The sequence below is a fragment of the Sturnus vulgaris genome, unplaced genomic scaffold (assembly GCF_052056855.1).
Source record: "Sturnus vulgaris isolate bStuVul1 unplaced genomic scaffold, bStuVul1.hap1 Scaffold_195, whole genome shotgun sequence".
In the NCBI taxonomy this organism is placed as follows: Eukaryota; Metazoa; Chordata; class Aves; order Passeriformes; family Sturnidae; genus Sturnus; species Sturnus vulgaris.
The window spans coordinates 11,124,095-11,139,182 of NW_028276170.1; the positions used below are offsets into that span (position 1 = coordinate 11,124,095).

The 15,088-nt window shown below is 48.3% G+C and overlaps 1 protein-coding gene across 1 annotated transcript in view; it reads left to right on the top strand.

Moving 5' to 3' along the window:
• The window catches only part of LOC148218076 (uncharacterized), a 119,499-nt gene extending 104,972 nt beyond the window's left edge, over positions 1 to 14,527 (top strand). Inside the window, 1 exon segment of the mRNA XM_088158043.1 lies at positions 13,938 to 14,527. Within this exon segment, the coding sequence (XP_088014169.1) occupies positions 13,938 to 14,527 (590 nt within the window).
• Positions 14,528 to 15,088: the final 561 nt, after the last annotated feature.

The following is a 15,088-nucleotide window of genomic DNA, read 5'->3' on the forward strand; positions in this document are numbered from 1 at the left end:
AAAAAGAAACAAATTCCAGGATAAAAACTTTGCTACCGAGAAGATGGACATCTCGGCCCTTGGCTGCAACCCAAGGGGCCTTGAGACAGGCAGAAAGTTAAAATTCCTGAGAATTATTTTCATTGTGCTTACTATAATACCCCTGGCAACTGGCTAAAACCATAAGACAGCATGGAGCAAAAAAGAACAGACCATGCAGGAACAAATTACAAGAAGACAAGCAATGCAAGAGCCAGCAGTAAAGAAACAAACTATTCCTGATCCCTGTGGGTCAAGGATAAGATGGAATCAGATTTGTGTCACATTCACATGTTACTGCTGCCTGTTATGACTGTACCAGCTTTTTAGAAAATTGTGTGAAAAGTCCAAAATTCTATTGAGTAAGAAGAAATTTAGGATTCAATGAGTGAACTCCTTATCCTAACAATAATCAACTTTGTCCTAGATATAAAATTTTCTTTTGTTTTGAAAAATATAATAATGGAAGTTGAAAAACAAAAAGAAACAAACAAACAAAAAAAAGATAGGAAAAGATCAAAAGGAAAGAGTTAAGGAAATTAATTGAGCTGTATAAACAATTAAAACAGCACTATAGCGACTGGGATTTGCCAACTTCAAACAAAAATTTGTTTGTAGATCTAATGCAAGAAATTGCCACAGAATTGGGATTATCTAAATGTTTTGTTTGTGGAGGACTTAGAATGGCTAAAAGATGGCCATGGAGAGGTGAGGGTTTGGCTCCAGAACAATTTTTAAAATGGAATCATACACAAATTTCTAAGACCCTAAGACGGCCTGAAGGCTGGGTCCTGAGTCATCAAGTCATTAGAACAGTTTGTATAACTCGGGAAGGGAGAAAATACACTGAAGTGGTGGGATATACTCCTTGCCTATCTACTTTAGTAGTAAATTCAGACAATAACACAAAGACCTGGCAACCCAAGAGTCCTACTGGATATTGGGGAATAGCAAAAGAAATGAATTGCGAGTGGAATAATCAAACTAATTTGTGCTGGCATAACAGTTCTGGAGCTAACCCCTACCAATCCATAAAAGACTTGAAATCTTATTGGGAACAACCAGAAAATACAAAAAAGAAAGATGGAAAGCCCCTGATGAAATATATTGGATTTGTAGGCAACAAGCATACAGTGAACTACCCCGAAAATGGGAGGGAACTTGTACTTTAGGGATTATACGACCCTCCTTCTTTGTCATACCAAAGTCTAAGGGCGATGTACTAGGAACACCACTTTATGAAACCTTAGAAAGAAAAAAAAAAGGGAATTAAATCTCGACTTTCCGATGGCGGGAGGAAACCAAAAATGGAAAGATGAAGAATGGCCTGCAGAAAGAATTATAGCATACTATGAACCTGCTACTTGGGCTCAGGATGGGTCTTGGGGATATAGAACTCCAATTTACCTATTAAACTGGTTGATAAGGCTCCAGGCCGTAGTAGAAGTCGTCTCAAACCACACAGCGGACGCTTTAAAGTTGTTGGCCAAACAGCATTCACAAATGCGAGCATTTGTATATCAAAACAGAATTGCCCTAGACTACCTGTTGGCAGAAGAAGGAGGAGTTTGTGGGAGGTTTAATGAATCTGAGTGCTGTGTGGAAATGGATGACCACGGGGAAGCCATCACCAAACTTGCTGGCGAAAAAGTGGCACATGTACCAGTTTAAAAATGGAATTCTATGCTGAAAGCTGACTGGTGGGATAATCTTTTTGAGGGTGTGTGGTGGAAAAAATTAGGATTCATGCTATTGTGTTCTGTTTTAAGTCTATTGTTTCTGCCTTGCATGATATCCTATCTAATCAAACTAATCCACTCAGTAATTCAAGGAATGCAACTTACAGCCATGCCCATGGATCTAAAATCAACAGAAAAAAAAAAAAATTAAATTCCTTGATGGTACTGAAAGCACAATCCACTTGCACTCGAAGGAGAAAAATCGAGAAAATAGTGACTGAATGCAAAGAGAATACCCTGGCATGAGAAATGTTAACCAAATTTAAGAAAAAGTGTGAAGAGCTAGATGCCACATGAAAAATGTTAAAAAAATTAAAAGCTAGTATAAAGGAACACAGACAATACGAAGTAGCAACTTTTTAGAGCACGAATCAATATAATCAAAAAGAGAAATGGGGGAATTGTGATAAATGTGATTCGTGCTAATTAAGTTGTAACTATATTAACAAAATTGTATTTAGATCAATAGAAGACAATTGTTACAGAGTGAGAAGGGGGAGATGGGTGAGACAGGATAAAAGACATCTCCCAGATGTTGGGAGTCAAAGAAGGAGGTTAGAAGAAAGTCAGATAAGAATAGTCGAAGGACGAAGGTCTGATAAGCGGCATCTAGAAATACAGCTTCAACCTTGAAGCTGTCAAAAATGGAATGATCACAAGCATGGGACTTAATTAAAGTCATGTTATGGAAAACATCTGCTCAGTCACACAGGGCGCCTGCGCTACCTGCAGGTCACACCTCGGTCACTGATGATGATGATGAGCCTTCATCGGAAATAAGACCCTCAAAAGGATAAGAGACCCCCTAAGCCATTAGTAGAGCATGCGCCGTGCAGTATAGTTACGTAGATTTTAGGAATAGAAACTAGGAGGAGCTTCCTAGAAACTTTTGTAGCCTATAGTATATAAGTGGGATTGTTAGCCCGAATGCTTTGGTACGAGAGGAAGGGCAGGCCCCTCCCCGTACCCCCGGTGGGTTTTGCTTATGCTTTATACGAACCTCAATTATACTAAAACACTTACTCTCAAATTTTATCCATCCCAAATTATACAATTGTAATACTTTACTTGGATGGTATTTAGTTTCAATAATTTTTGTAATCACATTTAATACTTCTGATTGTATTCATTTATAATTGTTACTATTAAAAATTTGTTGTTACTTTTAATCTTTGTTGTTTGTTTAATTGGAAAAAAAAAAAAAAAAAAAGAAAACCATTCATAACAGAAGGATTAAAAGGAACAGCCTAAAAACTAATCTACACTAAGCAGCACTTTAACTTCTCTCTTAATTTGTCACTTAACTTATACCTTAGCCCCAGCAATCCAACAGAGGTACAACAATGAACTAATACCTGACTTAGCTTATAACTTAACATTAACAATTCAACAAAGCACTAACACTTAACAGCATTTAACCTAACTTATAGCTATAACTTCCATGTTGTACTTAGTAATTTAATGGAAGAACAACACTTAGCTTATGACTTACATTTAAAAATTTAGCAAAACATTTAACACTTACAGCATTAAAGTAAGTTCATAACTATAACTAAACCTTGCTTACAGGCCTAACTTAGATATCCACAGTACTTCCACATCTAGGAAAACTGTATTTCTCCCAGATTTGCTATAGCAAATGTGCAGGGGCACACACACAGACAGGAACAGTCAGTGCAAACAAGGTACCTGGGAAAAATTCCCCCCAGAGCTCAGTGAAATCCTCCCTTCAGATGTTTTTGCATCTCCCACTGGCCGAAGGATGGGGCCTTGAGCAGTGAGGGTATGGGCCCAGGACACGTCGTGTTTCAGTGATCCTCCAGGCACAGCAAAGCCGAGGGTTTGCTGGCTCTGAGAGGCCCCTCAGAGGGAGACTGCTGGTCACAGCCCACGGTGGCCCAGGAGAGCTCAAAGGTCTCCTTTTGCATTTCTGCTGACAGGGTCACAAGAGAGTGGGCTCCAGTCATAACCATGTTTCATCCTGGCCTCAGTTTGGGTCGGCACTTTCTCTAGGAGTGGGGGAATGCTTCACCACACTGGGATCCCAGGGGTGCCCATGGCCTGGGTGATGCTGGCCCGATGGCAGGCACACACCAAAGCCACTCTGAACCTGCCCCTCCAGCTGCAAAGGAAGATAGAGTTTAACCAGGAGCTCCAGGATCAGATTAAGACAGGACAAGCAAAGACACCAAAGAGCAAAATGGGCAACACAGACACAGCGTGGGCACAGCGAGGGAATTTATTCCCAATCAAATCATAGCAACAGAAGGAAAAGAGAGAGAAATCTCTCCAACAACTTCCCCTCACACAATGGGGATCATCAGGACCACGGACCACCAGGGCTCTGCCCAATGGGGGATGGAGCTGGAGCAGACCAAGAAGCTCTTCCCACACTCGGGGCACTCACAGGGCTTCCCTTATTGGTGACTCCGTTGGTGTTGGGTCAAGGCTGAGCTGTGTGAGAAGCTCTTCCCACACTCAGGACACTCGTAGGGCCTCTCCCCAGTGTGGATGCGCCGGTGCCTGATGAGGGTGGAGTTGTGCTTGAATCCCTTCCCGCAGTCGGGGCAGCGGAAGGGCCTCTCCTCTGTGTGAATCCGCTCATGTACAAGGAGATGGGAGCTGGTCTGAAACCTCTTCCCACACTTGGGACACTCGTAGGGCCTCTCCCCGGTGTGGATGCACTGGTGTTGTCTCAGGTTGGAGCTCCACCCAAAGCTCTTCCCACATTCCAAGCAGGTGTAGGGCCATTCCCTTGTGTGGATCACCTGGTGCTCCATCAGGTGAGAAATCGTTGTGAAGCTCTTCCCACATTTCCCACACTCGTAGGGCTTTTCCCCAGTGTGGATCCTTTGGTGCCGGATCAGATGGGACCTGTCTCTGAAGCTCTTCCCACATTGTCCACACTCATAGGGCTTCTCCCCAGTGTGGACCACCTGGTGTCGGATCAGATGGGAGCTCCACCTGAAACCCTTCCCACATTCCAAGCACTTGTGGGGCTTCTCCCCTCCAGGAGGCTTCTCCACCAGCTCTGAGCTCTGCCTGGATCTCCGGCCGCCTTCCCGGCTCAGGGAGGGTCTTTCCTCCTCGCAGCTCCCTGGGCTGGATTTGCAGCCCCTCCTCGTGAGAGATCTCTGGGGCTTTTCTGCCTCCTCCATCTGCGCACACCTGGGGAATGAAAATTCCTGGTTTAGGGGGAAATAACAAGAAGACAGCTCCACAAACTGTGTGCTCCTCCTTGACCAAGTTCATCACTGGAAGTCATTCAGCATCTTGTGTCTGTAATAACCTCCCAAACACCAAGATTCCTATCCAAAATCCTCCAAACTTTAACACACAGATTAAAAACCCCCCAAATATCAAGATTCAGCCAAAATACCCTCCAAAATTGTGCTGGTTTGAAAGCAAAACCAGTGAGAGACTCCAAGTCAGAAATACAATTTTATAGGAAAAAAGAGAAGAGAATTAAAATACATGCAACAGTAGAAAAGAAAACAACTGACAGAATCAGAATACAACCTGACTCCCCACTACTTAGGGTGGTGGTAGCAGTCCCGATGAAGTGGTCTTCTTGAAGCAGTGATGCTGTAGAAAGGTCTGGTAGCTCTTGTCCTCTGGAAACCAGTGGGGAAGGGCTGCCTTGGTGTTCCAAATCTCAGATTTTATCCAGGTAGGAAAGGCTTGGCTCCTCCCCCTGGCTGGAGCATCTCCCAATGGGATGATGGAATTTTATCAGTCATGCAGTGGCACTCAATGGCCCATTAACAGAAGATATCTTCCTGGAGGAAGGATGGGTTGTGGAAAAGATAAAGAACGCTGCCCCACCTGGTTTTAACAGATGGCCCATTAGCAGAGGATATCTCCCACACAGATAAGGATCACTGCTCCACCTGTTTTTTCCACCACTCTTTGTTCTTTTGTTTCTTCCCAGGACCTCCGCCTAGTTACTTAATGTTTGCTGCTGATTTCTTCCTTTTGAAGATGAAAATGGTAAAAGTGTCTTTGACCTGCCTTGCTGGATATTGTGAAGAGGAACAGTCATCTACTGCAAGTGGAAGTGTCACAGGTGGAGCAGAGTTCTGTGAGTGCTGTATCAAACCAGACCTCGTCAGACCTGCCAGAACAACTGGTCCATGCTGCCCTTCACTGCTCTGCCTGTTCCCCACTGTTTCATGCCAGAGTAATTTAACTGCTGTTAATTGGGTGTGTGTTTCACTCGAGCCAGTCCAGCAGAACCAGCAGAAAGCAGCCCCAGAATGAATGGGGCTCTGCAGAGGAGCCCCAGACTATTCATCAGCCTGCCCGCAGAACTGGCTCCAACTCTGAACCCTTGTGACCACACTCTGAAGAAGACACACTTCTGATATTGCTGAGGCACTTATGACTGAGGCACTGCATGTGCTTGTGCAGGTAACAATCCCAAAGTGCTTTCTGTCAGGAAAATTAATCCTCAAACACCAGAGTTTTATGTCCAAAAAGGAGACTTTATTGGAATAAAGGGAGAGGCCATGGGACATTCACCTGGGATCTCTCCAATTTTTGGAGGACGCAGCCTCCTTTTTATCCTGTTTTCCCGGCCGCATTTCCCTCTCTCTTTCCCCATTGGCTGAGGTACTTGAGAGGCACAGACTTCCCGGAACGCCTGATACCTGAAATTCCCCTCTAATGTATAACCCTCCCTTTTAATTTTTAATTCTTACAGAATTCATAGTTTTCTCCCCCGTTGCTTCTTTCATCTTTCGATATCCAATTTCATTTATCAGCAGCCCTACAGTTTGTTTGTAAAGGCAAATATCTTTTTCCATTCATCAATCAGTGGAATCCATCCCATTGTTTCTTTTATCTCTCAGTGCTAGCCTTATCTACAAGCAGATCCACAGCTCATTTGTAAAGAAAAAATTCAACATTCCTCTCAATGTGGTTCTCTAAGAAGGCCATAACTAAATGCTTGCATGGGGATTTTGGCTTCTGGAGCAGTGGGGTAGGGCTATTGTTGGTTCCTACCCCTCCATCCCATGATGATGTAAGGGGTGAGGGATGCCATGTGTGGTGTGCACTGGCAGTGATCCTCATGAAATCCTTCTAATCCTCTCCTTCGACCTAGTCAAGCTCCTGGAAATGACAGGAAAGAAAAAAAATTTTAAAAGTGCTCAGTTTTGTGCCCTCCTGCCCTTGTGGGGTGAGGGGCAGGAGGCAGAGGTCCAGCTTGGTCTCTCTCTGACCTTTCCTTTGAGACAACACTGTCTGCTCCCACCACAAAGGCACAGAGGGTGCTCTTTGCCCCCACCAGTGGGAAGTGGCTCTGCTGACCCCACTAAGAGTGCTGGAAGATGAGTCTGTGAACGAAACAGTTGAATATTGCCTAGAGGGGGGTAGCAGGCAGTAGATGTGCCACCATTCTCTTTCCAGGACCCCACTGGGAGTACTTGAACTATCGACGATGAGAGAGAGACGGGGACACTGAATGGTGATCAAAATCCAATTTTTACTGAGCACTACATGTGCTTATATACCATTTACAGGAAGGCTGGTAATATTTTACTGCAATCACATAGACAAACCTTACATAGACAAACTATCACATAGACAAACTTTACATTTGGACTTAGTAAAATCTTATTTCCCATAACCCAGACTTGATCCAGTCCTCTTGCAGTCAGGTCTCTGTTTGCTCTTGCCAGGCATCCTCGTTGCCAGGCTGCATTTGCTGATTAAATCTGCAGTACTATCAGTCTCATTTGCATTACCCATATCCACACCTCCCCCGTTTCTTTTAACTAAAAATACACTCTTAAGCGATTTGTCTATTAAATTCTTAACACACCGTAAAATACAAGGAATAACTACTACAATGCATAATATGATGCCTAATACATACAAACCTATTTGAACTAAATTCCTGACCCAGCCAGTGAGTCCCCAGTGCCCTAAGAGCCAGTTCAGCCAGTCGTACCCATTATCTACCCGAAGTTTATTCCCACCTTCTTTCAGGGCTTGAATGCTGGCATAGATGGGCTGGGAGTGGTCAGAAAGGTTAAGGCAACACATCCCATCGAATTCCTCAGCCACAGGCGGCGGCGGAGCTCGGAGGCGGCCCCAGCGCAGGTGGGAGCCGCGCTCGGTTGTGCGGGGGCTCGGGGCTCGCTGCGGGCCTCGGGGGCGGCAGGGGGCTCTGGCGGGTTGGTTGTGCCGGTGCCGGCCCGTGTTGGCGCTGGGCTGAGGGCGCTGCGGGAGCGGCTGCCCGCGGTCTCCTTCCCGCTGGGGCCTCGGCAGGAGCCGGTGCCGGAGCAGCGCTGGCTCGTCCCGGTTGCTGTGGGTGGCACAGAGGTGTCTGCCCTGTGCCCGGGGCTGTGCGGGAAAATTCCCGTGGCCAGAGGTTTGTGTGCCCGCAGGAGACAGAGGAGTCCTGTAAAAGTGACTTTATTGATGAACAAAAGGAAAAGCCATGCGGCATTTGCCATGCGGTCTTTAAGCCGCCGCCTTTTTTATCCTCATTTTCCCGGCTGCGTCTCCCTGTCCCTTTCCCCTCTGGCTGATGTTTTTGGAAGTTTCAGACTTCCCGATCCGCCTACTGCATGTCCTCGTTAATATTCACTCCTCCTACGATATTAATCTTACTGCTTTCAATCCTTCCTTTTCTTATTTTCTCAAGAATTGCCTTTACAAACTTTTAATTTCCATTGACTCAATCTCTTTTCCTGCGTCCTCTTTGGCGCAAGGTGTCGTGCATGGTAAAAAGCTGAGAGTTGCTGCAGCACGTCAGAGGAGAAGCAGCATTCGTTTAAGCCGTGGTCTGCCAGGGAACCACGAAAACGTGTCCCATTCCCATCCTTTCTCCGGAATACGAGCTATTTTCTTATTTCCTTTGCTATCTGTTTCACCACTTTCGGTTATCATCTGTTTGCAAACAGCCGTTTGCGTCATTTAATTTTCCACAAACTCCTCCTTCTTCTGTAAATAGATAATCTGATTCCATCCCATGGTGAAATGTCTCGTTCCTCATTTCAGAGGCTTGGTCAGCAGGAAGGTCAGGAGCTGGAGCTGTCTCCTTGGTTATTATTTCAGGGATACTTTTAAACCTAATTATGCCACTCAAATTATGGATGGGTTTTCTGTGTCCTGATATGAATTCGTTAGGGATCCCAGGGGCTGGTCCATGGTGTTGTAGCATTTGTTCTGGTGGCCGTTCATCTTTTTCCCTTTTTTGGGTGCTCCCTCCTGCCACGGCTGCATCAATTGACCACTTTTATCTTATGAAATGATAAAATGTTTGGATTCCCAACTCATTTCTCTGGACTAGCAAAAACACCTCATTGCTTTGGGGAGAGGGATGATCCCCCCCACACTTTTTTTCATGAAATTTGCTCAATATTCTCCGTTTGCTGTTTCCCTTTGCAGCTTAACCAATTTCTGTTGCAGTCAGATATCCTCACTATGGGCTCTGCCTTTAGTTGTGCAAATTCCATCTGTGCAAGCAGGCAGAGCTTGGGGTGAGGGGCAGAGGGAATCAGCCCAATTCCTCCCCCAGGCTAGAAGAGTTTGGTACATCTTGCACACATTGCCCTAGCAGTGTTAGTTTGCATTTCTAATTAAATCGCCACATACTCGAATTTCCAACTCATTTCCCTGAACTTGTGGCTGCAAAAACACCCCAGTGCCCCAATACACCCTATATAACCTGGACAGTGACAGCACAGGTTGGAGTGAGGAGAGGGATGATTTCCCCCCCGCTTTTTTTCATGAAGTCTTCCCAACATTCTGCGTTTGCTGTTTCCCTTTGCAGCTTAACCAGTTTCTGTTGCAGTCAGATATCCTCACTATGGGCTCTGCCTTTAGTTGTGCAAATTCCATCTGTGCAGGCAGGCAGAGCTTGGAGTGGGGGACAGAGGAAATCTGCAAAATTCCTCCCCCAGGCAAGAATAGTTTGGTAAATTGTCCATACATTTCTTCAGCAGAGTTAATTTGCATTTCTAAAGCTGCTCTCCTGACTCTGCCTGGAATGAATCTTATAAAAGTAGGATTATTAAGAAAAAACCTTCTAATGGTGTAGTCTTGTCACCAAAACTGCGGGAAGGACTAAAACTCTTCAACAGCATTTCTACTGTTAGAGAATCAAGGAATTGCTTGATTCTGGCCAGGATGTGTAGCAGAAATCATTTCATCCACAAATAGCCCGGGTGTGCAGAGAAAATCATTCCATGACACGTGAGTTTTACTAGATTTTCCCTTAACTTTTTACAGTTTGAACCGATAGAAATCCATTGGTTTAATGTTCATTGCTTCCAAGTTGTGTAGTTCTTAGTATTTAATTTCCTATCGGACCCAAATTTCTTCCCCTCTATATTAATTAAGTCCGCACTCCTGGATTTCCTTCTCAGCCTTTTGCAGACCAGGCATCTCCAACTATGCCAGGGGCAGTGTCTGGGGTGGGTGTTCCTTGATGTTTGCTGATGGCCTTAAGGGTCGTTATCTTTGTGAGTATCTTTTGGGCTATTCCCAGTCTATTGAGATGTTAAACTCCTCTCTGTTGAGTGGAGGAACATTCCTTAGAAATCTCTTTAAAATTCGTTTCCCCAATGCAAAGCACATGAAGCCTGAGTATAGAAATAGATTTTTAAAATTACACTCGGTATATTTTCCGACCATGGAATCCCCGGCAGCCCAGTGTGTGAGTGTAACTGAGGGGCAGAGTGGAATTGTGCCGTTGTCTTCCCCAGCAGCTGTGGCAGTGCAGGCACAGAAAGCAGCGAAGCTCCAGCAGTGGCAGCAAGGATTGGCCCCAGTGTGTGGAGATGCCAAAGGAGGGTGCCCAGGCAGAGGATTTCAGCAGAGGATCTGTGGGCAGGCCCAGGGGCTTGGCCCGATGTGGAGCCCTGGCTGCTGCTGCGTTGCCTTCAGTGCAGGGTCAGTGGTGCCCTCCCATGCTGCTCCTGCAGCCGGGAAGTCCAAATTCCTTTGGCATGGCCCTATTTAACATCCACATCCCATTCCAATTTCTTTTCTGACTCTGGTAGAGCCATGGCTGTGGCGTCAATCACTTTGTTTTTTCATTTTCTCAAGTTTTGTTCTTTTTCTTATGTCCATACCATAATACTAGGGCTGTCTGGGGTTAAAAAGTCGTACAATATTCGGGCTGGAACAGAGAATCCTCAATGCAGGTTCTGCAAATCCCTGTTAATCCTCAGAATTGTCCCAGTTCCATTTTAGTGCTGGGTAATATTGCTTCTGAGATTCCCTGGTCCCTCCCTGGGTTAATACACCACAAACCTTGAGTCAAAATATGTCCGAAATATTTTACTTTTTTCTCCACCATTTGCGCTGTATTTTCAAATAATCAAAGATGCTTTTTAGCCTGAACATTCAGCCATTTCACAGAGGCTTCTTCTACCACTTCTTGTCCTCCTGATTGCAGCAAGTCATCCCCATCCTGCATTAACCCAATCCCTGGGGGTGGGGTAAATTCTTGTGATATTTTCTGCAAGGCTTGCCCCAATAAGGCTGGTGCTTCCCTGCATCCCTGCAGAAGGACCGTCCATGTCTTTTCCATTTTCCCTTCTACCTCTTGTTCCCACTCAAAGGCAAAATCCAGTTTACCATCCTGTGTCAGTGGGCATCCCCAGAAAGCATCTTTGCCATCAAGGACTAAATGGTGTCAGTGTGAGGAGGGCACCTGGTTGAAGATGGTGTAAGGATGTGAGAGCCCCTGGGTGCTGGGGCCCCCTTGGGCCCTGGGGTTCATCCCTCAGGGGCTGTAGAAACTCTGCCATGGCCTTTGCCTTCCCCTTGGCCTTTTCCTCCTCCCTTCTTGCATTCCCCTGCTGTGCCTTTGTGACCAAGTGCTCCAGGGGCTTCTTCTGCCCCTCCTGCAGCCCCCTCAGAGCCTGGGGGTGCTCATCCTCTGACAGCTGCTGAGCTTTCTGCTAAATCATTCCTTTCTGCAGTGACCCAAGGAAAATGCTTAAAAGCTGATCTCGATGCTTGCACGTCCAATGCCCATTTCCCAGCTGTTCCTTTGTGCTGCTGCTCCTTGTGCTGTGGCTGCCGTGGCCAGCCCGTATCCCAGAGGCGGTGCCTGTCCTGCCGCAGTGTCCAAACGCGGCCCCCCCGGCGGGCAGGGCCGGCAGCTCCACGGGGCCGGGCAGCGGCCGGGGCGTCCCGCAGCCTCCTGGGGGCCGGGGGCCACTGCCGGGCCTGCAATTGCCGGGGGGTGCTGGGCTCAGGCAGCGCCCGGCGCTGAGCCCCGGCTGCCCCACAGCCCCGGCCCGGCCCCGCAGCTCCCCACAGGCCCCCAGCCCGTGCTCCCGGTGCCGCCCCTCTGCGCCCGCTCCTGCCGCTGCCCAGCACAGAGAAACCCCCTGCAATCCTGACCTCCTTGTGTGCCTGTCCTGGCAACCGGGGATACAAAGGATCTGCAGCAGCTGCCACCTTTAGAGGATAAAATCCTGCTGAAAAACATCCCCATCCTCAGTATTTTTCTCTTCTTTGTCTTTGTCATCATCCTTTTTCTTCCCACATAGATTCCTGCTGCTTCTTCTTGCCTGAACCATATTCCTGCACACTCCCCTTCACCCAGTCCCTTCCCAGCACACCAACACCTCCCTCCCTTGTTGTCTAAATCCCTTCTCGAATTCCCTTATTGCCCCCCCTGGGTGTCCATGTCCTTGATTACCTCTGGGAGAATGTGCAAACTTCCTCAAGATGCTCCCAAGGGACCCTTCAGAGATATTTTGGGATCATCATCCCTTTAGCCAGGAGCCTTTCCTGGCTTTCCCTTTCTACCCTCCATGGGTGCCCTGCCATGTTTAGTCCCCGAAGATGCCACTGTAGTCACTGCTGAGATTTTCAGTGCTCTCTGGCTGCCGACTCTTCCCAGCCCCCCTGATCTGTCACTCGTCTGTCTCCTGGCCCCAGCGCCCCCCGGCAGGGGAATTTGGGGAGGTGGGAGGGGGGGAGCGCCAAGGCCGGGCCCCCCGCGCTGTGGTGGCGGCAGCGGCTGCAGTGGGGAGCGAGTGCGGGCGGGAGCGGCCGAGAGCCCAGCGCTGCCCCAGCCCGAGCTGCCCCAGCTCCATCGCTGCCCCTGCGCTGGGATGCTGTGGGTTTGGGGGGAAGAGGGAGCCGGCAGTGGGTGCTGGGCCTGGGGGCAGCAGGAGAAGGGAAGGAGAAGCAGGGTTGAAGAACAAAATAGTCAAAGGATGCCTGTGGAAGGAGCAGGTGCGATTGTGCAGGAGAAAGATGAATAATGGGAGGAAGAGGCCTGTGAGGAAGAGTAGGGATACCAGAGGAGGAGCAGAAACGGGAAGCAGCACAATGTTCCACTCCTCCCTGTATCTGCAGCCTCTGCCCCAGCCCCAGGAGCGTTGCTCCCCCCACATGCAGCAGGTGACTGAAGAGGACCATCCATGATTTTCACAGGGCTGAATCTTGGTGTTTGTGAGCTTTATTGGGCTAAATGCTGGTGCTTTGATTTTTTGCAGGGGCTGAATCTTTATATTTTGGAAGGGATTTGGGCTGAAACTTGCTTTTTGGGGAGTTTTTGATCTGTGTCTTGATGTTTGGATAATTTTTGTGCTGAATCGTTGTGTTTTGGAGGTTCTTACAGACACAAGATGCCCAATGACTTCCTGAGTTGCACTTTGAAAGGAGGAACCCCCAGCCCCAGGAGCATTGCCCTCGCCACATTCAGCAGGTGACCGGGGAGGGGGATCCACGATTTCCACAGGGGTGCATCTTGGTGTTTCTGGGCATTACTGGGTTAAATGTTGGTGCTTTGGATTTTTTGCAGGGGCTGAATGCTTATATTTTGGAGGAGGTTTTGGGTAAATCTTGCTGTTATGCGGAGTTTCTTATCTGTGTCATGATGTTTTGGAGGATTTTTAGGCTGAATCTTGGTATTTTGTAGGTTCTTGCAGGCATCATATGCCCAATAATTTCCTGGTTTACATTTGGGCAAGGAGGGACCCGCAACTCAAGGCACTCCCCTCTTGTTTTTTTCCCCAAACCAGAATTTTACGTTCCCAAGGTGTGAACAGATGAAGGAGGAAGAAAAGCCCCGGAGATCCCGTGGGACGAGGGGCTGCAAACCCAGCCTAGTGAGCTGTGAGGAGCAAAGACCCTCCTCGAGCCAGGAAGGAGGCTGGAGATGCAGGCGGAGCTCAGAGCTGGTGGAGAAGTCTCCTGGAGGAGAGAAGCCCCACAAGTGCTTGGAATGTGGGAAGGGTTTCAGCTGGAGCTCCGAGCTGATCCGGCACCAGAGGATCCACACTGGGGAACGGCCTTACAGATGTGGGGAATGTGAGAAGGGATTCATGACGATCTCTAATCTGATGCAGCATGTGCTGGTCCACACTGGGGAAAAGCCCTATGAATGTGGGGAATGCGGGAAGAGCTTCCGCCAGCGCTCCAGCCTGATGCGGCACAAGGTGAGCCACACTGGGGAACGGCCCTACACCTGCTTGGAATGTGGGAAGAGTTTTGGGTGGAGGTGCGACTTGAGACAACACCAGCACATCCACACTGGGGAGAGGCCCTACGAGTGTCCCAAGTGTGGGAAAAGGTTTCAGAGAAGCTCCAATCTCCTCCTACATGAGCGGATTCACACAGAGGAGAGACCCTTCCGCTGCCCCGACTGCGGGAAGGGATTCAACCGCAACTCCCATCTCACTGACCACCGGCGCATCCACACTGGGGAGAGGCCCTACGAGTGTCCTGAGTGTGGGAAGAGCTTCTCACAGAGCTCTAACTTGACCCATCACCAACGGAGGCTCCACTAAGGGAAGCCCTGTGAGAGCCCCGAGTGTGGGAAGAGCTTCGTGCTCTGCTCCAGCTCCATCCCCCATGGGAGGATCGGTGTTGGATGATCCCCAGTGACCCTCGTTGGCCAGAGTCCTGGTGATCCGTGGTCCTGGTGATCCCCATTGGGTGGGAGGAAGGGGTTGGAGAGATTTTTCTGCTCGGGGAGTGGACAGGGAATGGAATGGCTGTGGACTGAGAGGAAATGGGAGATACTCTGGTGACACGGACTGTAAGGACAGCAGGAGAGACTGGGATGAACTGGGAGAGCAACCGGAGTCACTTGGGGTGAGGGGCAGGAGGCCCGAGGGTGGGAACAAGAAGGGCTGACGTGTCTCAGGTGATTCCCAAGGAGGTTTTGAGGGGCTCCAGGGTCATTCCCAGGGCAGGGCCCGAGGGGACACGCTCTGCCCCACGCTCACCTCTGCGCTCCACGAGGAACGGGCTGGACAACTCGTAGTTGTGCCGGCAGTGCCTGTCCACCGCAGCCCGTCTGTACTCCATCCATTGCGGGTCGCTGTTCCAGTGCCTGGCAGCCTTGT